Raw genomic sequence first — 25,326 nt, 5'->3', positions numbered from 1 at the left:
TTAATGCTTATATGCGTTTGAAAGAGCATGAAATGTAGGTTCTGATGATGCTTGTGGTTTTAGAAATAGAGGACTGTAGCGTGAGAAATCTAGATTCAAAGTTTTAATGTCAAACCCTAGCTCGCGCGATTCGTTCGATTTAGGAACTTTTAGCCAAGAATAAGTTGATATTCGTGATCCTTAGGCTCAGACGGTTCTAACGGATATGAGATTGTTCATTTTGGTGATGATTTGAAATTTCGTGTTCTTGAGGATTCTGGACTGTAGACGATGAAGTTCTGGAAATTTTACTGTTCAATCCAAAATCTGTTTTGAAAATTCAAACTGCATGTTTCCCGCTCCCGCCATTAGTATTTACGATAATGCCATTGTCAAAATTCTATTTAATTTAATTAATTGTTAAAAATCATTAACACATGAAAAAATTCATAAAAAAATAGTAGAAAATTCAGAAAAATATGGAGATTTTTTCTATGACTTCCTTGTTGACTTTAGGACTTTTTTGATTTATTGGTCAAAGTTGTGCTTGGTAGAAATTCCATTTGACTTAGGGTTTTCTCACATGTGTCCATTTTTGCTACACTTTGCCAATTGATTCATGAAATGCACATAATGTTGAATAAATTCTTGCCAATTTTTGTGATGATTCTTGACTGGTTGATGTTCATTTATATGTAAATTTCATGAATTTTTGATACCTGGTTAGAGAGCAGCAAATTCTGGAACTTAGGTGTGACAATTTGTGTCACACCTCTTGATGTCAACTTGTTGAATTTAATTGGATAACCTATGCATGTTAGAATAAAATGAAATTTTGCATGATGATTGGTTGGCATGTTGGGATGTTGTATGAATTTTTGTAGAATTTTTCACTGCATTTTCTATTTGATCATGATTTTTCATTTCTGGAGATCATTTGTGCAAGCTCATATGACATAGGTTTGTAATTTTGATGTGAAATCCTCATATGGTATTGTATGGCCATGAAATTTGATATGCATGAACTAGACACATGTTAGGACCTCCTTGTTTTGGTCTCATCCATTTCTTTTTAGTTTCCAATGAGATATGAATTTTTGAAGTGGATGTATGCATTGATGGTGTGAATTGGAGCATGAAATTGTGTCTGTTTTTGTTGATTTTCATTGACATGGTTCCATTTGCCCAATTGAGCTCAAATTTGACATGGTAGACCTTGATTGACCCCTGTTTAGGTGTATTTAATTTGAGATTTTTTTGATGTGTTTTGGCATGGCTTTGAATGCAATACTTCTGTTTGTATATTTGGTGCTTCATTTGAACCAATATGGATTGTTTTGTGCATGAATTGAACTTGATGGATGATATAAACATGAGACCAATGATGTTTGCTCTTGTTTGATGTTAATTTGATGTTGGATGGTGGATACCTTGCTGTTTTAATTTTTTTCTTGCTTTTGGACCCTAGGCTTGGCCTAGTGGTCTAGTTGCTAATATTTGCTTGGTTTTTCAGGATCAAAAGCATAATGTACATGGAGAATGATCCAAATCCAATTTTGATTGATGTTGTGGATGTTTGTACACTAACATAACATTTTTTTGTAGGTGTTGGAGCTTGGGCTTAAGCCTTGAGCTTGCTTTGTGTTGTATTGTTTAAACTGTTTGATTGTTTGCCGTATAGTTTGTCTGATTGATTACTGATTGAGTTTGATTGTTTCCAGGTACTTTAGTTGCTCAGTTCCTTGTGAACTATTGCTTTGCTTTGCTTAAGCAACTTGCATTTGAGGTATAACCTTCTTACTTCATGTAGTCTGGAGACCCGGCTGTTACCGGGCCGGGCAAATTGTCTGAAGTCCTCCTTAAGAGGCAATGCTTGTGTATGTTTATTTTTCAAGCCCAAGCAGGAAAAGTCCTTCAAAGAAGGCAATTGGTGGAAGGTAGGGACAAGCAACCTGTCCCCCACTATTCAGTGAGTCTTCTCCTTGCTCCCATTACATGGTTGTAGCATTGAGATCAAAAGCCCAAGATCTCGTGCAGTGCACATTGTGTCAGAGTCATCGAGTATAGAAGGGTTCCCCCATTCTGGACCCATGCTCATTTGTCAGCTCTCCCTGGTTAGGGATAAGAGCTGTGAGGTCTGATCCTCACTTCATCCTTTCATCTGCTTCACCTTAGCCTCGTAATGGCAAGGTTAAGAGCAAACACAGCCTGTACAGACGATTGCTTAGGCAGTCAAACCTGATTGATTGAGCCCCCTTGTTTGGCTATAGTGCGTGTTATGTGGATATCTGATTGACATGCTTGTTTGAGATACCTGTTCTCATTTGATGATATATGATTGTATGCTTGTGTGCTAGCTTCTTTCCTGGTTAGGTTAGTTTGCTTATGCAAGTAGGATAGAAAACCGAACTTAGGGTTAACGATGCATGACAACATTAGGCTCGAGTCTCAGCTCCCTAGTTGTGTATCTTTCCCCGGTTTCTGGTTAGCAATTTAGTCCCTTTCAGGGGAACTACATCGCCCTGATCCTCGTTCCAGACGAGGTATGTAGGCAGGTGGTCGTGCGAGACCACTCCGGGCAACCTTTTTCTTTTTTGCGTGTGTTTACTTGTTATCTGACTGTGCTGCGTGTTTTGGGTTCGGATGCCGACGTAAGCCCAGTGATTGGCTGTCGGGCTCCACGTTTGCCCTTTTGAGTGTGTTTTGGTTCGGATGCCGACGTAACTCCATCCAGTGGTTGTCGGGCTCCATGTTTGCCACCCTTGCTTGTTTGTATGTTTTGTGTTGTTTGGCGTGCGTAAGCCGAACTACAGTGGCTCTGATTCTTGTTCCAGACAAGATATGTAGGCATAAGGTGCGATACCTTATCGAGCCCTTTCTTCTTAACCCCACCTGCGTTCCCTGTGTGTGTGTGTGATGTGATGTTTAGCAACCTTTTCTTTATTCTAGGACGTGGATCCCGTCGAGTACGACGGACGTGAGGGGTGCTAATACCTTCCCCTCGCGTAACCGACTCCCTTACCCTTTCTCTCTGGTCGCGAGACCATGTCTTTCCAGGTTTCTCTGAGCGTTTCCTTTCCCTATCTTGGGATAAATAACGTTTAGTGGCGGCTCTGTGTGTGCTTTCTTTTTAGGCTCGCCGGTTGATTTTTCGCAGGATGCGACACCACTTATGCTGGTATGGCTTGGAGAAGTTTTAAATCACAATTCACTAGTGACTACATTACGAAGCTTAAGGCTAATATTGAGCGTCCGTTGGTGAAATATCATTTTCTTGACAAAAAAGTTTGGAAAAAGTTTGTGAAGTCTAAAAGTAAGAGTGGAATATGAGGAGAACATGCATGTGTAGACTTGATTGGCATTTTCCCATTGGTGGAACTAAGAACTGGAGGTTTTGCTGCAACCCTCAAAGTCGCTTCAAGTAAAATTATCAAACACGAGAAAACGTGTTCCGACAATCAATATGCTTTTATACCATTTATCTTTGACACTTCTGATTTTCTAGCACCAGAGACAATTTATCTTTTAGAGAGAGTTCAAAAGCTCGCGCATAATAATGTCATATCATAAAATAATAAATATAATTTTTAAGAGAATTAATCTTACCATAAAAAAATAGCGAGCACCACAATTTATTGTCTATTTGCATTCTAATTAATTATAGTGTTTGTCATCTATTTATGGATAGTTTGTATTATATATAATTCTACATAAAACATGCATGTACATACTAATGCGTAACATTATCCAGTAAACATGTATATCAATATATAGTAAAAGAAATGATATTCCTACATCAAAACCATACTCTTACCCCGTATTTGATTGTTCATTAATACGGTGAGCGGTGAAATATTATAATAATATATTTTTTAAAAATAAAATATAAAAAAATATTACTTTTTTATTTTTTATTTTTAAATTAAATGATATTGATACAAAATTGTATGATTAATCAATTTCATAATTTTATTAACAAACCTTTTATATTGTATTAATCGATTTTGATGACTGCTCAAAATTATTCTGGATATTTAAACGTTTATTAACCAACTTTTTATTTTTTAATATCCAATTTTGGTGTACTAGTAAAAATTATTTTTAATATCTGGACGTGTATTAACCAATTTCATCACTTTATTAATTAATTTTTTATATTTTATTAATCAATTCTATTTCACTACTTTAAAGACATGGTTCACTATTACTGTTCATCGTTCACGGATATTGTTCACCTACTATTTATACATTATTTACGGATATTGTTCACGTTCATACACTATTTACACGTTGTTTATACACTATTCACGCATTGTTCATAATTTTTTTAATTAAAAAAATATTATTCATCGTATAAATAAGATGAATATATATACTATGTATGGATTTGATGTAAAAAAATTATCGATTTGGTGTAAAAAAATATATAGGAATAACATGACATATATATACATAGTGACACAAGTGAACACACAACCAAACTAAACTCAAAGTCCTTATAACTAATTATTACCCTCTAACCACCTCCTACCCCTCTCACCACATTCACCTATATATTTTACATAATTTATGTAAGAAAAAACATTCTCCAAAACCAGTGTTTCCATTACAAGCAAAGAAACAACCTTTTTTCACTCATAATCTTAACCCTTTCCAAACACATAACACAAAAACCAAACAAAGCCATTATATAAAATTTCAACCACCATGATCAAAGAGTGCGAGTACCACGAAATCGAACACCGCCAACTCATCCGCCGTGTATTTGCCGGAATCCTCACCTTCGTAATCCTTATACTCCTCACTATCTTCCTAATCTGGATCATCCTCCAACCAACCAAACCGCGTTTCCTCCTCCAAGACGTAACCGTCTTCACCTTCAACCTCACCTCCACCGGAGAAACACCATCCCTAACCACCCCAACACCAAACACTCTAACCCTCACAATTCAAGTTACTCTTTCATCCTTAAATCCGAACTCAAAAATCGGCATTTACTATAATAAACTTGACGCATACGCTTCCTATAGAGGACAACAAATATCTCTTGCAACTGGTGTTCCAGAAACTTATCAAGGTCACCGTGACATCTCCGTTTGGTCGCCGATGATATATGGTTTGGCTGTTCCGGTTTCACCTTACTTGTCTGAGATTCTGCGGCAGGATCTAACCTCAGGTGGAGTTTTAGTCAACATTAAAGTCAACGGGAGAGTTAAGTGGAAGGTTGGGACTTGGGTTTCTGGAAGGTACCATATTGATGTGAACTGTCCGGCGTTTATACGGGTTGCCGGCGATAAAGGTGACGGGTTCGGAGTTTCTGGTCCGGCGGTTAAGTTTCAGTTATCACAAAGTTGTGTTGTTGATGTTTAAGTAATGTTTAAGCTAAGTAATTTGCTTTTATTATTATTATATTGTAATTCTAATTGTTATTGATTTTTAGGCTAAACTCTTAATTATCCTTTTCTAAAAATGTTTTTCTTTTTTGTTTTTCGACTTTTCTTTTGAATTATTGCCTTTTGGGAAGTCATTGGATAAAGTTTCATTCAACTTTTTAATATGGAAAATAATTACACACATTTTTGTTCAGCTTGATTCATCTAGAAAGGAGGTGAAAGAGTGTAGGATTAAAACTTGAAACTTTATTATTTATAATAACAAATCAGAATTTTAGCCAATCAATTGTATCTTAGATTTATTTACTTTTTGAACAAAACTTCATAGTATAAATCTTAAAAAAAGATTATTGGGCTTTTTGCCCAATATTAGCAAAAAAAAAATTTAGGGAAGACTTTCGTTGGTTGGTAGGATGTGGATTTTTTATTTATTTAGGTCTCTACTAATGTATTGAATGACCCATATTTTTATATTCTTTAGGGTTTTTAGCATTTGAGAGACAAGAGACTTCAAGTGAGTTATGTTTCCTTCATTCAACGCCATTTGTTCCTTTTTCCACTTCCTTTCTATGTTCTTCACCTTTCCCCTTTTTCGTTGTTTTGGTTGAGTTCCTTTATTTATATTCAAACTCGTAATGTTTATTTTATTGTGCCTTTCAATCATCTCCACCAAGCTTTTACAATCAATCTTGATATTGATGTCATTTGCTTTCATATTCGACGCGATCTTAACCACATTGAGAATGTCTTGACTTTCAGTTGTTGTTAGATCATTGTGCCTTTCCCCTTCTTCATTGTTGTTTCTGAACCAGGCCCATGTGCTCCATTTTTCCGGAATCACCATATTGGCATCCGTATTGATGATTGTTTTGGTGTTCTTTCACGTAATAACATTTTTGACCTTAGTTCTACTTTGCATCACTACTACGACTAAGTCATACGACTTCGGATAGTAAAGAGTTTTCATACCGCTTTCGTGGGCGAGATAAAAAAACGTGTCATGGAAATTGCGACACTCTTCCCCTTGGTTGATTATCTAACCGAGGGAAAACAATTATTGGTCATTAGTTTGATCCCCAACAACAACGTTTTTTATTTTCTTGAAAACACACTACTTTTCCTCACGGTTGTTGTTCTAGGTTGGCCAAAGGCCCAAACTGCTAAGGCCCAAATCAATGCAAATCCACCCCATGTGACCCAAGGTATACAAGTCATCTCACACGAAATGTAAGGTATATTTTTCCGATCTCCACTTTTCACTATACTCATCTTGAATCTTGAACTAACCTAAGTGTTAAAGTGCTAACATTGCAGATCCACCTTGCGCCGCCGTTTCGGAGATTAGCACCACTAGTTTAGGATTCCACATCACCACTTTACATCTATTTATGGTTCCATAACGGAACAGTGGTGCCGTATGTGGGAACTAGCTCCTAATTCTCGTGATAATTCTACGAACGAATCGTTCTAAGATCCAAGCTCAAATTCGTACTAGAATCGAAGACGAATGGAGGTAATTACCCCCATGATCGTGGGAAAGGTCCTCGATCAACCTTCCAACCTTGCATCGCCTCCATTATCCATCATCAACAAGATCCTTATAGTGATAGCGTTAAAGGAAGATAAAATTTGTAGCAATTTCCAACACATATTCACTATTGGAGTCTCTTTTCCATATGGTGAAGAATCTTCAAACAGAAACAAAGATCGTATTGTACAAGGATTCCTCGATCGTGGCAAAGCAAACCAAACTCCGAACAAAGAACTAATAAATGTTAAAGTAGTTATCGCTGCGAATCATACGATACTCTGTTGTGGCGCGAATTATTAGTTATTATGATTTCACTATACCACATCTTACTATCGCCCATGAGATCCACAAACATAGATACATTTAGTTGATATTCATCGCTAGAACATTTCTTCCATCTAGAAACCTGATGCTGAGTTAAGGAACAAATCTTTAAGTGCATAAAGGAATTTGAGGAATAAGGAAATCCCAAGGATCATAAACAAGGATCTTCCAGTGATCGCGGTCGTTTCCGTCACTGTCGAAGGCTCTTATGAGATACCTCCCAAGTAATAGATTCATAGCCGAAAACTTCTGATCCAATGAAATCAAACCAACATGTCTCCCCTAATCGGAGCCGGACGTACGTGATAACAAATATCCTTCGATCTTCAGTAACTTTATATCTCACTCTAACATAGCAACAAAGATCACAACCTCAATAAGAAAGAACACACGGGGGAAAAACACCTTGAGCCCATAATAACGTCGAAGCAAAATATCATCGAAAGCACCTCTGGTCAACACTCTCATCTAACTTAACGTCTGATCTCTCCGAACTATGGGGAGTCAATATGGATGAAAAAGAAATCAATCTTGATTCACATAGATTGAGAAAGTATTTAATGAATAATTAAAAAAAACTCATATTCATTCGACAATGCTCTCAATAGGAGCACAATTGATCCAGACACCGAGGACTGAATTCTTATGCCTCTTGTAATCACGAATCCAGTTTAACTTCGAAAGATCATAGATAGTGACTTCTATATCAAAATAAAATGGGGCAAACTTACATCTAATCCAACTGCTCATGAGGTATGAGTTCGAGCACCTACGGTCATCAACAGACAATGTATATGAAGTTATAGACCATCTCATATCGCTCATCGGTAAAGGTAGGTAGGCTAGTGTCACACTCCAATTTGCCCCTCATTTAATAAATCGACACATTCATCTTGATAATTGCATCATCTGCATATCATATCATGCATTTCTTCTGCATATTGCTTAAAATGTCGACCAAAATAAATTTTCGATTCTAAAGACAAACCTGTTTAATCTATTTTCAAATGTACATAAATTTATAGGGCAAAAAATTTCAAGATCGAGCTTGCAGATGTTAGTTTTATTGATCTACGATCCGCGTATTTTAACCTGGTGTGCTTGTTTTATTTTTCGACTCTGTTTGCGATCGCATTTTGATCATCCTAAACATTTTCAATCAGACATATTTTACTTCAAAATTTGATCTTTTCCTGTCTCTTTTCCAAAAGTTTATTTCACGTAAATCAATGTGATGTGTTCATTTTAATTTTTCGATCATTTTTACGTTCGATTTTTACTCATTTTAATCCCTTTTATTTTTGTTTTTTTACCAACACATTCATAAAAATTAAATAGGATTAATTGTAGTCTCATTTCAATTTTATTCTAATTATTTTTAGATATTTAAATTTATTGTTTTAATTAGTTTTAGTTCATTTCCACACTAAAATCATAAAAGAAGGAATTATTGGTATTTGTTAAAAATTAAAACCCTACTCTTTTCACACACACACAAACACACACACACATATATATATATATATATATATATATATATATATATATATATATATATATATATATATATATATATATATATATATATATACATATATATATATATATATATATATATATATATATATATGAAAATGATAGAAGAGGGTCACCAACCGAGAGGATACACGTGGCATTATCTTTTTGGATTTTGATTTCTAAAAGTTAAAAAAAAATTGAGAAGTGAGACTTGGAGATAAAAAAGAGGGTTCTCTCTTTTTCATAAGCAATTTTGTTTCCTTTTTTTTTTTATTCATTTGCTCTTATTTTTCTTCTGCAGCTCACATAGCCGTTCACCCAACCCACATAAACGTACCTCCTCCATCTCACTTTTACTTCAAACCATGGCACTATCCATAAGTTCGGCTAACCCTCCCATTTTCTCCCTTCAAACCTAACACACATCCACCCCTCACCGCTGGTAAACCACCGGAAAACAACATTCACCTTCTACCACCCTTCCAAACCATGACTTAAATAAATAACCATCTTCCACCACCTTAAACTCACATCCTCATTGTCTCACAACCACCCTTATCCTTCCATTCTCCATTATAAAACAACTTCAACCCACCACCAAAACCGTCGACCACCACCACTGCTAACCACTAACCTTCTTATTCCTTGGACCATCGTCGAAAAACGCCTCCCTTAACCACTTCTAAACCGCCTACACGCTGTTACCCGCCTCCTCTCACTCGAGCCAAATACACTATGGTGCACCATCCTAACTGCACCACGATTCACCTTCAACGACTCTCCTTACAACTTTGTTTCTGAAAAACCGCGAGCGACACAACATCTTTGCAACTCGAACACCAACAAAGTTTACATCAATAACAATACCGTAACAACAAACAACAACTCAACAACAAAGATCTCAACATCATTGTAGAGACAACAATTCAGCAACTCTGCAACAACATTTCAAGTTCGTGTTGTTTTGGTTTCTCTTTTTTCTTTCATTTATGTTTCTGTTTGTTTTGTCATGTGCTCATTTTCGCATTTCGGTCGCTTTTGCGTTTTGTTTTGTATTGGGGTGTTGAATGTTGTTTACTTTATGTTTGGCATGTTATAATAATGTTGTAAAACTAGTGAAATAATTAAATATATAATGTGTTTGGTTGCTGTTTGTTCTTGTTGTGATTAAATCGAATAAATCCATGGGTTTGACATAATATATATGTTGTTACTCTACCAAAATTTAGTTCGACATATTGATAACATTGTCGGTGCATATGTGGGTTGATTTTATTTGCATCTTAGTATTACATTCTCCATGTTTGGTTGCATTATGTTATAATTTGCGCGTGTTAAATTTTATTTTTGCTTTGCGTTTCATTTCGTTGAGTTTTGGTTTTTGCACAATTTTGATCCATCTTGTGATGATTGTGTTAAGCATAGCAAACTGATGGTTGATTTTCATTGGCTTATGTGTGACTTTTTAGTGGTTGTTATTGATGTCGCATCTCGAAAAACGCGATCCTTCACGGAAAAAAATTATGTTCAAACAGAGTCGCCACCAAACTTTATTTATTCCAAGAAGGAAAGGAAAAATATCAATAAAAACCTTAAAAGAAAAAGAAAATGGAACTTTATTTTCAAAATTCATGTTTGATTATATTCTATTTGATTTGATTCAGTATTTGTACATGATTCAAATAATTTTTTTTTCAAAATTCCTTGACAGTTTTGTATCATTTGATCCAAATCAAAATTTGAACATGATTCGAATCATGTGGCATTTTATTCGGATCATGATTCAAACCAAATTCGGGTTAGGGAGTTGATTACATAAGAGAAATGTATTAACACCCCTCACGTCTGTTGTATTCAACGGGAAACTTTCAGTTAGACTTTCGATTGAATGTTAGCTTATGTCATTTGCCTTTTCGAGTGGTCAAAAGTGTAAAGAGAGAAGAAAATGGGTCGCAAAAGATTTTTTTATTAATGTGTCTAACGAGATTGCGAGTCTCGCTCCTACGTATCTCCAAATGCGATGGAGAAATCAAGGCTATGTAGTTATGGGTAGAAAATGCTTGTTTGTTGGTCGATTTTAGTGAAAGTTATTTTTTCGCAATCGAATGGAAAACATCACTTACCCATAATAGTTAAAGAAGCGTGTGTTTGCCTCACATTGAATGAATTTCTAGCTATCAACATTCACGAGAAAGTGTCACTATGTCTTGTTATGTGTTTATGGTTATGTCTCGTTTTTAAATTTTTTGTTCTTTTGCTTTCACTACGCCAAACAAGACCTTAGACAGCGCTTTTTTTAGCCTTAGACAGCGCTTTAAAGCGCTGTCTAAACCACCGCTGCTAAAGGTTTAGACAGCGCTTTTTGAAATCTTAAAAGCGCTGTCTAAGCCCCCCCCTTAGACAGCGCTTTGGCCTAAAGCGCTTTCTAAGACCCTCCTATTTTAATTTTTTTAGGTATACCTTAGACAGCGCTTTTGGCAAAAGCGCTGTCTAAGGTATACCTAAAAAAATTAAAATAGGGGGGCTTAGACAGCGCTTTTTGAAAAGCGCTGTCTAAGCCCCCCTATTTTAATTTTTTTAGGTATACCTTAGACAGCGCTTTAGGCAAAAGCGCTGTCTAAGGGGGGGCTTAGACAGCGCTTTTCAAAAAGCGCTGTCTAAGCCCCCCCTTAGACAGCGCTTTTGCCTAAAGCGCTTTCTAAGCCCCCCCTTAGACAGCGCTTTTTCCAAAAGCGCTGTCTAATGTATACGAAAATTTTTGTAGCTTTTGTTTTAAACCACATTTTTTCCAGGTTTATAAACCAGAATTTCTACCTGTTTTCAACCAGATTTTGACAGACAGAATCACATTTTATACATGCCATTTTGGCCTTTTTTCTACCAATTTTTGGCTAACAAATATATATATACCAATTCAAACCAATTTTGCCTTAAATGTATCAAAATATATACAAATTTATGTACACATTTACAAGTCATTACCTATACTCGAAATTTATGTACACATTTACAAGTCATTACATATATTACAAATATACTACAAAATTACACAAATTTATGAAAAAACTTTGAGCTCTATCATGAATTGACACCACTCCTCTTTGATTTCGTCCACTTGATCCTTTGTATAAAATGCACACTTGAATTCCTCAAAGTACTACATATGAAGCAAAAAATATTTTGAATTAATTCCAACTATTTAATTATATGAGATATGTGTAAATATAAAATTAACTCATAAGTTAGTAATACATACATCGGTGGGAATCACTAATCGGCCCAAAGCAAGAGTATCCCGCATAAACCTCAACACGAAATACCCGCAATCTATTTGATTACGTTGTTGAGGACACTACATGAAAAAAAAATATGGATTATAAATCCTAAGTTTTATCAAGTGTCATCACTAATATAATAAAAAATGTGGTAATTAAAAATATACCGCCACTTTAATCCATGTAATGCGGTTGGCGCCCCTCCTTGAGGTTTGGATATCTCGTTGGGCCCGAAAAGCTTGTAGGATGCTAATAAAATAAAAATGAAGCAATTAGAACAATTAACATAAACTAAGAAAAATTTTGAACATTCTCACTTACGTGTCAATTAGGCGCTTCATATCCGGGTATGTTGTCCAATCATTTCCTAACGAGTCAAGATAATACACAATTTCTCGGATAGGATTGATTGCGAGCAACAACCAATGTCCACTGTAATGATTAGGCAAATGTTAGATGGTAACTTGGAAAATAATTATAAAATATGAATTTAGAATGAAATGCTAACCCGGTATTAAACGGTATAAAAAACAACTTCTCCGCATTTTTATTGTCATTGAGGATCCGAAGAACGTACTCCGTCACGGAATCCGGGTTATTTAAGATTGCACCTAAGTTGATGCTCGCTGGTGCTAAGAATCCGAATGACTGGTCCAAATCATTGGGGCGCATCATTTTGTCATACAAAAACCTAATATAAAAACATCATTAACACCTCTTTTGAAACATAAAGTAAACCGGATTAACATAAAGTAAACCGAATTAATAAAACAAAGTAGACCGGATTTACCTAATATATGTATTGACAACGTTGACGCCGATTTCTTCATGACCAAATACTTGCATGAAGTCTTCATTACCAATCATTTGGTCGTGAGCAAAGCCGAAAATCCCTTCCTCCATATGTATAGTCCGAACACCTCCGGTCGGTATATCGGTCATCTCTATAAATGTCCTGAGGCACGACCTATACTTGGTGGTAGGTTTTTTCCTAGCTACGGTCTTCTTAGCACCAGAACTTTTTACCCGTGCGGAGGCGTTCTTAACCTCCTTTATTTGTTGTGCGGAGGCATTGCTAACCTCATTTTCTTGAACCTACATGTCATATAAATAGTTAGATCAAATTAAGAATGTAACAACTTCCATGAATATATGTCATATAATTGTATATTACCTCTTTTCTTGATTTGGATTTTGTGGGAGTCTATTTAACATAATCAAGGAAAATATGTAAGTAAAATTTTAAGCATAAATTTTAAACTTTGAATATACACATTAAAGTTAACATAAGTTTTAAGCATACCTCATATCCTACGCATATGAGGTTTGTCGGCCATGCAACAAACGAACCTACTGCTTCGTGCACCGTTGTTGCATCCGAATCATCGCTAGGATATGGTAATAATGCATTCGGGTCAACTGCAATATCAACTGATACCTTCAAACATCCAGCAGGGAGCTCTCTAGTGTGGAGTAATACTCCGCTAACGTTATGCACTTTTCCCTTGCCAACCATCCGATAGTGTGGTGACGACAAATACAGCTGACAATGGGAAATGCCCTAAAACCAATAATAACAAGAAATCGTTAATGTGTATATATGTCAAATACATAATTTAAGCAAACAGTTCAATTTAAGACAATTATATGTAATTACCTCTGGAATGTTCGGCTGAAAGGTACAGTTGATACTGTTTTTGTCCGAAGCATCTCTGTATACCGTTGAGGCGCTAGCCTCTCTTTCTCTCCTCAGTGCATCAAGCTCAGCTTGCATGGCTTCCAATCTTGCATGAAGCTCCCGATTACTAGGAGCCTTTCCTTTTCTAACACTGAGGGAGGTCGGAGTGACTCCAAATCCCTTACCCCTCACCCGACCAGAATACTCAGGGACATCTAATGCCCGACTAAGTATGTTCTTAGTATCATCGGGAGATAGAGTCTGAGATAGCTCCTCCTGAAAAATCAGATGAATACCGTATACTTGTCAAATATTTGTGAATAAAAATGTTATTCAATTAATGAAAAAATGTTATACTTACACATTTCTGGTATACGTTTAAAACGTCTTCTTGAGGAACTCCGGATTTGCCCACACGGGCTTCCTTCCACAAAACATGTGCAGGAAGAGATGTTTCTGAACTTTCCTCCTTCTGCAGCTACACATTAAGTCATACAATTTGATCAGATAAAACTAATATATGATGAACAAATTTGTTTTCGCAATTTATAAATACTTACCATGGATTGTTCTAAGCGTCCATATCCGACACGTCCTTTTCGGTACGGATATGCGGGACTCGATGCTCTTTCCCGATTCGTAGCACTTATTCTTTGAAAAGTCGGATCTTGTCTTTTGGATTTGAAAGCTTCCCATTCTTCAGCCGATATCAAACTTTCATATTTTCTAGGAAGCTCCGCATCCACAAAATTACCATCCGCATCCTTAAGGAACTTGGATGATAAAAATGTCCGAAACCCTCTAAGAAGCTTTCCGGCCAATTTCATGCAAAACCCTCTTCTTTCTTCTTCGATGTTAAAACATCGCTAAGAAAAACATACAGATTGATAGTTAGTATCGGTAATTGAAAAAAATATAATTGATACGGTATAATTAAGGGCCAAATGATTGTACCTTTATCTCACTCCAAATTTTTTCTTTGGACTCTTTCAACTCTTTATTTCTCCAATCATCACACGTAATGGGAATTTCATTCCTTACTAGTGCACCGATGAAACTAGTTAAGGTATGCCCATTAGGTTCTATAAGTTGTCCCTGGTTGTTCCAAGAGACATCTAGTATGATGCCTCGAGATCTTCCTTGGACCACCCTTCGCATTACTGTGATGCCTCTTCGGATTTCTTCTTCCGCGGATACTTTACTAACTTCCTCATGTTGGTCATCAGCCATGTCTAACCTGTAATAAACCAAGGAAACCATCAAATATCAAATATAACTTATAATCAAAACAATTGAAAACAAAAAAATAAAGAAATCATGCATTATCAGATATAACTTATAATCAAAGCAATTGAATACAAAAATATAATGAAATCATGCATTACCACATATAACTTATAATCAAAACAAATGAAAAAAAAACATAAAGAAACCATGGATAATTTACCTAAGTCACTAACATCTCTTTCTTTTCTTTGTTGGAATATTAATCACTTGTTTCTTAGCAATGCGTACGGATGAATTGATCCAAATTCCCTCATTATGATCGTTTCTTATATATGACTCATCCGGTATAAGATCCTCAACTTCATCATTTCTATTCAACTCATTCCGTCTAATGCATGACTCATTCTCAACATCAATATCACATTGATCGACACCGCTATCATCAGTCACTTTGTTAGAGAAAAGCACTATAGACCATTTTGTACTCTTCGGGTCATTCACATAGAACACTTGTTTAGCTTGAGATGCTAGAATAAAAGGTTCATCTTTGTACCCCACCCTAGTAAAATCAACTTGCAAAAATCCAGACTTATCCATTTGTATGCCACTACTACTCACCCACTTGCAACCAAAGATGGGAATCTGAAACTTCTCGTAATCAAACACCCAAATATGCTCTATAACTCCAAAATATGACAAATTTGCATATTTGGGGTTTAAGTCCTTCATACTTGATATATGCATTGCTTCAGCTAGCACGGTGACACCACTATTTTGCATAGTACTCTTATCATCTTGTTCTTTGGTATAAAATGTGTATCCATTAATTGAATATGCGCTATGAGAAAACACATGCAAACTTGGACCATACGCCAAACATCTCAACCTTTCTGTTACCGAAGAAGGATCTGAAGAGCGCTTCAAATAAATATGATCCTTCAACCATTGTATGAAACTTTGATTGTGCTCTATAACTATCCAATTTTCATTTCTGTTCGGATTTAACATTCGGAGTACATCCTTGTGCATTTCAACATATGGCTCAACCTCATTATTATTGTGCAGAACATACAAATGAACTTGATCCCGTTCATCCCTTGATATTGTCACAATTTTATTCCCAATTAATTTTTTACCTTCCATTTTGTCGAAAATCTGAGCTCTGGGGAGTCCAATCGATTGAACGTTAGACAAATATTCAGTACAAAACTCAACAGCTTCTTCAACAATGTATCGTTCAACAATACAACCCTCTGGTCGACTTCGGGATTTCACGTACCCTTTTAATATTTTCATGTACCGTTCAGCAGGGTACATCCATCTCATATATGCTGGTCCACACAACTGTGTCTCTTTCACAAGATGAACAACTAAATGAACCATTATGTCAAAAAAAGACGGAGGAAAATACATTTCAAGCTCACACAAGGTAATTACAATCTCTTTTTGTAGTGTTGGTAAGATCTCGGGATCGATCACCTTACTACAAATTGACCTAAAGAAAAAACACAATTTAGTTATGGCACTTCTTACTTTTTCTGGCAAAATAGAACGTATACCTATCGGTAGAAAATGTTCCATTATAACATGGCAATCATGTGTCTTCAAATTCTTCAACTTGAGGTCTTTCATAGAAACAAGTCTTCTGATATCAGATGAGTATCCTTCTGGAACCTTAACTTCACTCAGAGACTTACACAAAATTTTTTTCTCCTTTCTAGATAAAGTAAAAGCAGCAGGTGGTAGATATGTTCGTCTTCCTTTCTTCACGGGTGCTAATTCAGTTCTCATTCCCATTTTTAACATGTCCTCCCTTGCTTTAAGGCCATCCTTAGACTTGCCTTTTATATTGAGTAATGTACCGATAACACTTTCAAATACGTTTTTTTCAATATGCATAACATCGAGAAAATGTCTCACGTACAAAGACTTCCAATATGGCAATTCAAAAAATATCGACCTTTTCTTCCACCCACCTTTCACAATCTTATGTGCAAAAGGCTTGCCAAACTCAGTACGCACATCTTTCACCTTTTCAAAAACTTGTTCACCTGACAATGCGGGTGGAGCTCTACGATGTTCGGTGTCTCCATTGAATGCTTTTCTCCACCCACGGTAGTGATGTTTAGAATGTAAGAATCTACGATGACCGAGAAACACATTCTTCTGGCAAAGTTCCAATCGAATCGTATCGGTTCCGTCTTCACAAACAGGACACGCACGTTGACCTTTAATGCTATACCCAGATAGATTCCCGTATGCTGGAAAATCATTAATTGTGCCAAACAACATCGCCCTCAAATTGAAACTTTCTTTCCTATATCCATCATAAACCTCCACACCGTTCTCCCACAAAATCTTTAAATCTTCGATCAGAGGTGTCAAGTATACGTCAATGTCATTCCCTGGTTGTTTAGGCCCAGAGATTAACATAGATAACATCATGTACTTACGCTTCATACATAGCCACGGAGGTAGGTTATAAATCATAAGAATCACAGGCCATGTGGTATGTGAGATACTTTGAAGACCATGTGGGTTCATTCCATCAGTAGATAATGCCAATCGAAGGTTTCTTGCTTCTGATCCAAACTCAGGATAATCATTATCAATCTTCGACCACTGTGGTGAATCAGCCGGATGCCGATACATTCCATCAATAATTCTTTCATCTGCATGCCAAGTAAGATGTCTTGCATCGGTTTCACTACGAAACATGCGCCTAAATCTCGGAATTATCGGAAAATACCATAAGACTTTTGCGGGAGATAATCTTTTCTTATATCGAGACAAACCGCATTTAGGGCACTCATTTAACATTGCGTATTCGTTACGAAACAAAATGCAATCGTTAGGACAAGCATGTATCTTATCATAGCTCATGCCAATAGAGCACAACATTTTTTTTGCCTCATAGGTTCGATTAGGAAGAACATTATCATCCGGTAGCATTTCTCTCATAAGGGCCAACAACTCTGTGAAACTTTTATCCGACCATCCATTGCCCGCCTTTAAGTTGTACAACTTTAATACCGCAGAAAGTCTTGAGAATTTAGTGCAACCTTTGTACAACGGTTTCTCTGCATCGCTTACCATCCTCTCAAACATTTCAGGACAATCATGAAGATCTTCTTCCAGTGCTTCTACAATCTCTTCAACTCGATCACAATCGTATGTTTCCGTGTCTTTGTCATATGAAGCATAGGTCGTACTACTTTTTCCACTCGATTCAACATTCTCGTTAATTTTCTCACCATGAAATATCCAACACTGATAACTTTGATCAATTCCATGCCTCAGCAAATGCGATTTCAATCCATGTGCGTCAACCTTACCAATATAACAACAACGCAAGCAAGGACAATGCATTCGTCTGGGGTTTTCAGCGTGTTGAACAGCATACTTAACGAATTCCAAAACCCCACTCTCGTACTCTTTGGTCATTCGATCGGCACAGATCCATGTTTTATCCATGGTTTTCCTACTTATTAAAGTAAACAATTAATCCAGACGAAAATACATAACTAAAGTAAACACTTTCAAGGTTTGATAGCTAGGATGTTTGTTATAAAGAGCATGGTATGGTGAATCAAACTTAGTGAGTATGGATGATGGTAACCTATTGATCAAATAAACTGCAGTGGAAAAACTATGATCCCAATAGGTTACAGGAATGGATGAATGAGCAAGTAGGGTGAGGCTCATTTCAACTATGTGAATGTGTTTTCTTTCTACATATCCACTTTGGTGAGATGTATGTGAGCAGGTAAGCCTGTGACTTATGCTTAGGTCTACTAAGAACTTGGAGAAAGATCTAAGTTTACCTCCATAGTCAGATTGGACTGACTTGATAGTTGTCTTAAATTGAGTTTGAATAAACACATGAAATAGCTTAAAGGATTGTAGAGCTTCTGACTTTTGTTTCAGAAAGTATAACCAAGTATACCTAGTGTGACCATCTACAAAGGCAATGTAATATCTATAGCCAGGACTAGACGGATTAGGAGAGGGACCCCACAAGTCAGAATAAATAATATCAAAGGCATTATCATAGACAGTAGTTGAAGTAGGGTCATGTAATCTATGAGCTTTGCCTAGATTGCAAGATTTACACAACAAAGAATCATGTTTATTAGGTAGAGAAACATTACACTTTCTGAGAATTTGTTTGACAGAATTGAAATTGGCATGACCTAATCTATGATGCCATACAGCCAAAGAATTACAAGAGGAAACCTCATCTAAACTAGGTTTGACAACAGTGTAGCCTTGAGCATCAAGCTGTGTAGGCAAGGATTTATTTAAGCAATTGAACCCTGAGAGCTTCAATGAGAGCTTGGGAAGGCAGTGCAAGCCATTATTATCAAGGAATCCCTCAATAAGAACTTGTTTAGAAACCTGACATTTCACACAATTTGTCAACCCTAAACTCAAAAACAACATTGTTATCAACAGAAAATTTGGAGACAGATATCAGGTTCCTAGTGATAGAGGGCACATGAAGAACATTGTCAAGCACTAACTTATGGTGAGATACTACCTTAGTCACCACAACTCCAATCAAAATTGTATATGAACTAGTACAACAATCAGCTACTTAAAAGCTAAAGCTTCACAATGATGCATAAGGGAATGACGCTGCAGAATGTATGAAGTGGTGGGTACTGTACTTGAAAAACCAGTTGTAATAACATGAACAATAGAAATGAAGAAAGATTGAAGAACATACCGCAAGTGTATTCGTGTTCGCTGGTGTTCGCCGTTAGGGTTGTCGCCGCTGGTTTTCGCCGTTAGGGTTGTCGCCGCTGGTTGAAGCTTGAAAACAAAAGAACAGAGAACGAAAATAGAAATGAAGTCTGAAATTTTATTTTAATTACACCTTAGACAGCGCTTTTGTGGAAAGCGCTTTCTAAGGGGGGCCTTAGACAGCGCTTTCCAAAAGCGCTTTCTAAACCCCCCCTTAGACAGCGCTTTTGGTTTTAATTTTTTTTTAAAACTTAAAGACCTTAGACAGCGCTTTATCAAAAGCGCTGTCTAAGGTCTATATTTAAAAGCGCTTTCTAAAAGCGCTGTCTAAGGGGGGGTCTTAGGCAGCGCTTTTTAAAAGCGCTGTCTAAGACCCCCCCTTAGACAGCGCTTTCATTATTTTCTTGGAACATTTTCAGCGCGCTATTTTTATTTTACCCTTAGACAGCGCTTTCTTTTAAAAGCGCTGTCTAAGATGCGCTGTTAAAAGTCATTTTTGTGATGCTTATGTAGCATTAAGACAAATTTAATTCTGTTTAAGTTATGATATGAATTGTTATGCTTTATATATGGATCCTTATGGATTGAATTGCATATTTCACTCTCTTTTTCCCCCCTTCTTTTTGATAATGACAAAGTGGGAGAATATGTGTTGTAGGTATATTGCTATGCATTTTAACTTATGCAGAAAAAGTCAAGTCTCCTAAATCAACCTATGGATCAATCAAGGGAGAGATCTCTAAGTTAGGGGGAACAATTGATCAAACATCAAATACCTTTAAGCCATTTAGTGAGTATTTATTCTCATCATAAAAAAATGGGAGATTGTGAAGACAAACCTCTTCAACATTGTTTTGTGTTTTGATGAAGAAAAAGCCTCAAGATCAATTGCATTATCAAAGAAGGAAAAAGATCATAGTTTTCAAGAATCTCTTGCTAGACATCTTAGATTTCAAGTTATCTTCAAGAGACAAATAAACATTGATGAATTGATCAAGCACATAAGGTATAAGTTACAATTATGGATAGATATGCATATTTCATCTCTAGACATTTTAAAATGTTTTGAAACTTATTCAATTGATTAACATTGATTACAAACAGATTTTCAATTTTTTTATCAGTTGTAACTGTTTACACATATGTGTTTACCGGTTACATACACAACAACTTCATTTATTTGGAAATCTATTCAGCTGTAATATTAATCAAACCCTGTAACAGGTTACAACCACACAAAATTTTGAAAATCTTTTTCAACTTCTACTATAACCGGTTACGATGATGTGTTAACCGGTTACCACTGAAGCAGTGATATTTTTTTTATGAAAAATCACATTCCAACGTTTTCCAAACTTGGTCCTTGAATCATGGCAATGCTTAGATGATTTTAGACTAACTCAAAATGGTGTGTTCACACAATAAATAGCCAATTTTTTTGAACTTCAAAACTACTCCTTCAATAATTTCAAATTCAAAAACTCTCTCAATTTTCAACTAAGTTACTTAAGTCATCTCAATTTTTAACTAAGTTACTTGAGTCATACCTTCTGTGAAACTTTCTCCATAAACTTTTACAAGTATCATTAAATTTTCACTCTTTAAATTTTGAACACTTAAGTATTACTCTTGTATATTGTATACTTTGAAAGGAAGTTCAATTGTCAAGAATTGATATATATTCAAATATTATTCTTTAAAACATTATGTTTTGTGAATCACAAAGTGTTAAGTGATCGTTGTTTGAGATTTAAAATGATGTGCTTTTTTTTCAAGTGTAAAAGAAAATAGTGTGCTTTCTTATATATGTTAAATAGATATATGTTAAATAGGTGTATGGGTGACCTTGGTCTGAGAATTATACAAGTTCTAACATATTAAAATCTCTCACGGAGTGTAAAGGGGACTAAAGATATTCTTGTTTGAAAAGGAAACTAGTATACATCTTGATGCATTTTATTTTTCTTCACTTAGTTTATGCGCAACAAAATTTTAAAATATCCAATTAATCTAATTCATTATCTCTTAAATTACTTTGATACTTACAGCACACAGTCTCAAGAACATTTCCAACCTTATAAATACATAAGAATTAAGCACAAAGTCACAAAAAGGGTAAAAAAGTAATACGTTAAATTGATCATAAATGATATAAATTTTTTTATAAAAAAAACATATTTCATATAAACAGTTTATGAAAGTTCTTTCCATATAAACTTTCCATCAACCTAGGGATGATTTTTTCACCAATTATAGTTGACAATGAAGATAATGTGGAAACCATGTTTGAAAAATAAGGAAAATTTTATATATGCAGATGACAATTGAAGTAGTAAAAATGATCCTATGACATTATGATCTACACATGATCCCTTATATATATTGAAAGTAGAATGAGAGTGGAAAAGTGTTTTCACCGTTATTAGGAATGTGGAATATAATTTCCAAAATTGATTATATATAAATAGTATATGTTTTGTTTATATTTCATTTTGTGTATGGATTGAATCAAAATAGTATAAATATAATTTCCAAAAGTAATTATATATAAATAATTGATAATTTTGATAATTAAAACGCAAATGTTAATCATTCTCCATTTAGCTTTAATTGAATTTAAAATAAATTGTGATTAATGCATTAAGATTCAATTAATCTTAATAAATCAATAATTTAATGAGTTTAATTGAAATACACTGATATTGTAAAAGGATTTTATATCGTTAATCATAGACGTCGGATATTAAAAAAAAATTACTTTTATTTTAAAAATCTATAAAATAATACAAACAAATAATGGTGATGAATCGACAGTATAAAACGTATAGTAATTAATATCTAATTTAATTATCTAAACATTTAAAAAAACTTTAATTTTCATTAAGCTCATTTATTTGAATAAATTTATATTAATGTTGTGTTTTGATTATATATATTTGAATAAAATCATATTTACATTTTAAATATTTATGTTGTGTTTTGATTATATATATTTGAATAACTTTATAATAATGTGACACCTATATTAAGCACAAAGTCCCCGAAAATACTCTATTAATAGGGTTTCTCATACTCGTACCGTTAATAAATCAATAATTTAACTATCCAAATGTTTAAAATAATGTAAATTTCATTTAAGATATATATATATATATATATATATATATATATATATATATATATATATATATATATATATATATATATATATTCTTTAATTTAGCTTTTGTTTATATTTCCTTTTTAAACCAGTTTTTATTTATAATAATAGATTTTGATTAATTATTCATTTAAGCTCATTTATTTGAATACATTTAAATATATATTGTATTTATAAATATTTAGTATTTTTAGTTTATATTTTTTTTATGTACGGATTGAATCTAAATAGTACAAATATAATTTATATATTAGTTACAAATAAATAGCGGATACTTATGATACTTAAAACACAAATGTTATTCATTTCTCATTTATATTCAATTGAATTTAAAATAAATCATGATTAAATGCATTAAGATTTAAATGATTTCAATAAGTTAATAATTTAGTTATGTAGATATTAAAAAAAATTAATTTTCATTTAAGCTCATTTATTTGTGTACATTCAAATATATTTGTATTTATATTTTTTTAATTCATTTTTGTGTGTGTAAGGATTGGATCAAAATAATACAATTATAATTTCATGAATTTATTTTATATAAATAATGGTACTTTTGTAATTTATATATACATTTAAAATATTTTAATTTTCATTTACGTTCATATATTTAAATATATTTAAATATATTATGTATTTTTGTAATTTATTTTTAATGTTGGGTCTGCATCAAAGTTAAATTCACTTGAGGAAAAGTTTTGTCATCCAGTGTGGTTCAACTCAATTTCAATGATTAGTTTTTGTAATTGTACGCTGAGATAATCTATTATCTATTTATAAAAAAAAAATACAAATATTATTATTTTTATTTATATTCAATTAAATTGAAAGTAAATCATGATTATGCGTTAAGATTCCGTTAATCCAAGTAAATTGATAATTTAACTATTCAAACATTTTAAATAGTTTAATATTCATTTATTAAATACATTTAAAATATATACAATTTGTATTTAATCCATTTTGTTATCATATTTCTTTTTGTTGAATCAAAATAGTACAATTATAATTTTTTAAATTAATTATACAATAATTACGGCTAATTTTGATAATTTTTATATTCAGACATTTAAAATAATTGAATTTTTATTTAAGTTCATTTATTTTAATACTTTCAAGTATATGTTGTAATTGTATTTTTTTTCTTTAATTCATTTTAAGAAAATGGAATGTACAAAAAAAATTCCTTAACCACTCGATCTTAACCTACCAAATAAGATTTATTCTAACCAAACAAAATACAACATTAACACTTTTAATAAATCCATATGGCCCTATCAAACTCAAATGATTGTTATTTGCTGAGAGACATTAACTACAAATATGAAATATCCATATATATAATGATAAATATCAATATATACTATAAACATGCATATACATATATGAACACACAACCTTCAAATTATTACTCTTTTTTCCACACCACCATGACCAATGAGTGCGAATCCCACGAAGACCAAAACCGCCAACTCATCCGCTACATATTGTACGGAATCCTCGCCTTAATTATCCTTATACTCCTCACAATCTTCCTAACCTGGATCATCCTCCGACCAACCAATCCACGTTTCATCCTCCAAGACATAAGGGTCATCGCCTTCAACCTTACCTCCACCGTAGAACCACCGTCCCTAACCACCATAACCCTAACAATTCAAGTCACTCTTTCATCCTTAAATCCAAACTCAAAAATCGGCATTTACTATAATAAACTTGACGCGTACGCTTCCTATAGAGGACAACAAATCTCTCTTCCCACTGGACTTCCAGAAACTTATCAAACTCACGGCGACATCTCCATTTGGTCGCCGATGTTATACGGATTGGCTGTCCCGGTTTCGCCTTACTTGTCAGAGATTCTGCGGCAGGAGCTAACTTCAGGTGGTGTTTTAGTCGACATTAAATTCAACGGGAGAGTTAAGTGGAAGGTTGGGACTTGGGTTTCTGGAAGGTACCATATTGATGTGAACTGTCCGGCGTTTATTCGGGTTACCGGCGATGAAGGTGGTGACAGGTTTGAAGTTTCTAATCCGGCGGCTAAGTTTCAGTTATCACAAAGTTGTGTTGTTGATGTTTAAGGAATGTTTAAGCTAAGTAATTTGGTTTTTTTATTATTAGTAGTTATATACTTGTTATTGGTTTTTAGTCTAGTCTTAATGATCCTTTTCTAAAAATGTTCTCTTTTTCTTTTGAATTGTTACATTTTGGGAAGTTACGGGATAAAGTTTCTTTCAGCATTTTAATATGGAAAAGTGTTATATGCACTTTTGTTCTTCTTGATTCATCAAGAAGTGAGGTGAAAAAAAAGAATAGGATTAAAACTTGAAACTTTATTATTTATAATAACTATTCAGAACTTTATCCAATCGACTGTATCTTAGATTTATGATTTTTATTAATTTTTTTATTGTTTTTAGAGTGTACTAGTACGTAAATTTAGAGACTCAACAAGACCAATAAATTAGCTTATATTTTTTTAGTATAGATTC

The 25,326-nt window shown here is 34.3% G+C and overlaps 2 protein-coding genes across 2 annotated transcripts; both read left to right on the top strand.

Annotated features, from left to right (window-relative positions):
- The first annotated feature begins 4,488 nt into the window (after positions 1–4,488).
- On the top strand, positions 4,489–5,462 carry LOC127086667 (NDR1/HIN1-like protein 1). Its single transcript, XM_051027459.1, has one exon. The coding sequence runs from the start codon at positions 4,687–4,689 to the stop codon at positions 5,347–5,349; it is 663 nt and encodes a 220-aa protein (XP_050883416.1). The 5' UTR covers positions 4,489–4,686; the 3' UTR covers positions 5,350–5,462.
- An 18,758-nt stretch (positions 5,463–24,220) lies between these two features.
- On the top strand, positions 24,221–25,037 carry LOC127086666 (NDR1/HIN1-like protein 1). The gene has a single exon (XM_051027458.1). The coding sequence runs from the start codon at positions 24,265–24,267 to the stop codon at positions 24,913–24,915; it is 651 nt and encodes a 216-aa protein (XP_050883415.1). The 5' UTR covers positions 24,221–24,264; the 3' UTR covers positions 24,916–25,037.
- The last annotated feature ends 289 nt before the right edge of the window (positions 25,038–25,326 follow it).

The sequence above is a fragment of the Lathyrus oleraceus genome, chromosome 5 (assembly GCF_024323335.1).
Source record: "Lathyrus oleraceus cultivar Zhongwan6 chromosome 5, CAAS_Psat_ZW6_1.0, whole genome shotgun sequence".
Lineage (NCBI taxonomy): Eukaryota > Viridiplantae > Streptophyta > Magnoliopsida > Fabales > Fabaceae > Lathyrus > Lathyrus oleraceus.
The sequence above is the reverse complement of the archived record's forward strand: the minus strand, read 5'-3'. Positions and strand labels throughout refer to the sequence as shown.

Excerpts from the sequence above, each read along its gene's own strand:
- LOC127086666 (XM_051027458.1), top strand. The coding sequence starts at position 24,265 with ATGACCAATGAGTGCGAATCCCACGAAGACCAAAACCGCCAACTCATC.
- LOC127086667 (XM_051027459.1), top strand. The coding sequence starts at position 4,687 with ATGATCAAAGAGTGCGAGTACCACGAAATCGAACACCGCCAACTCATC.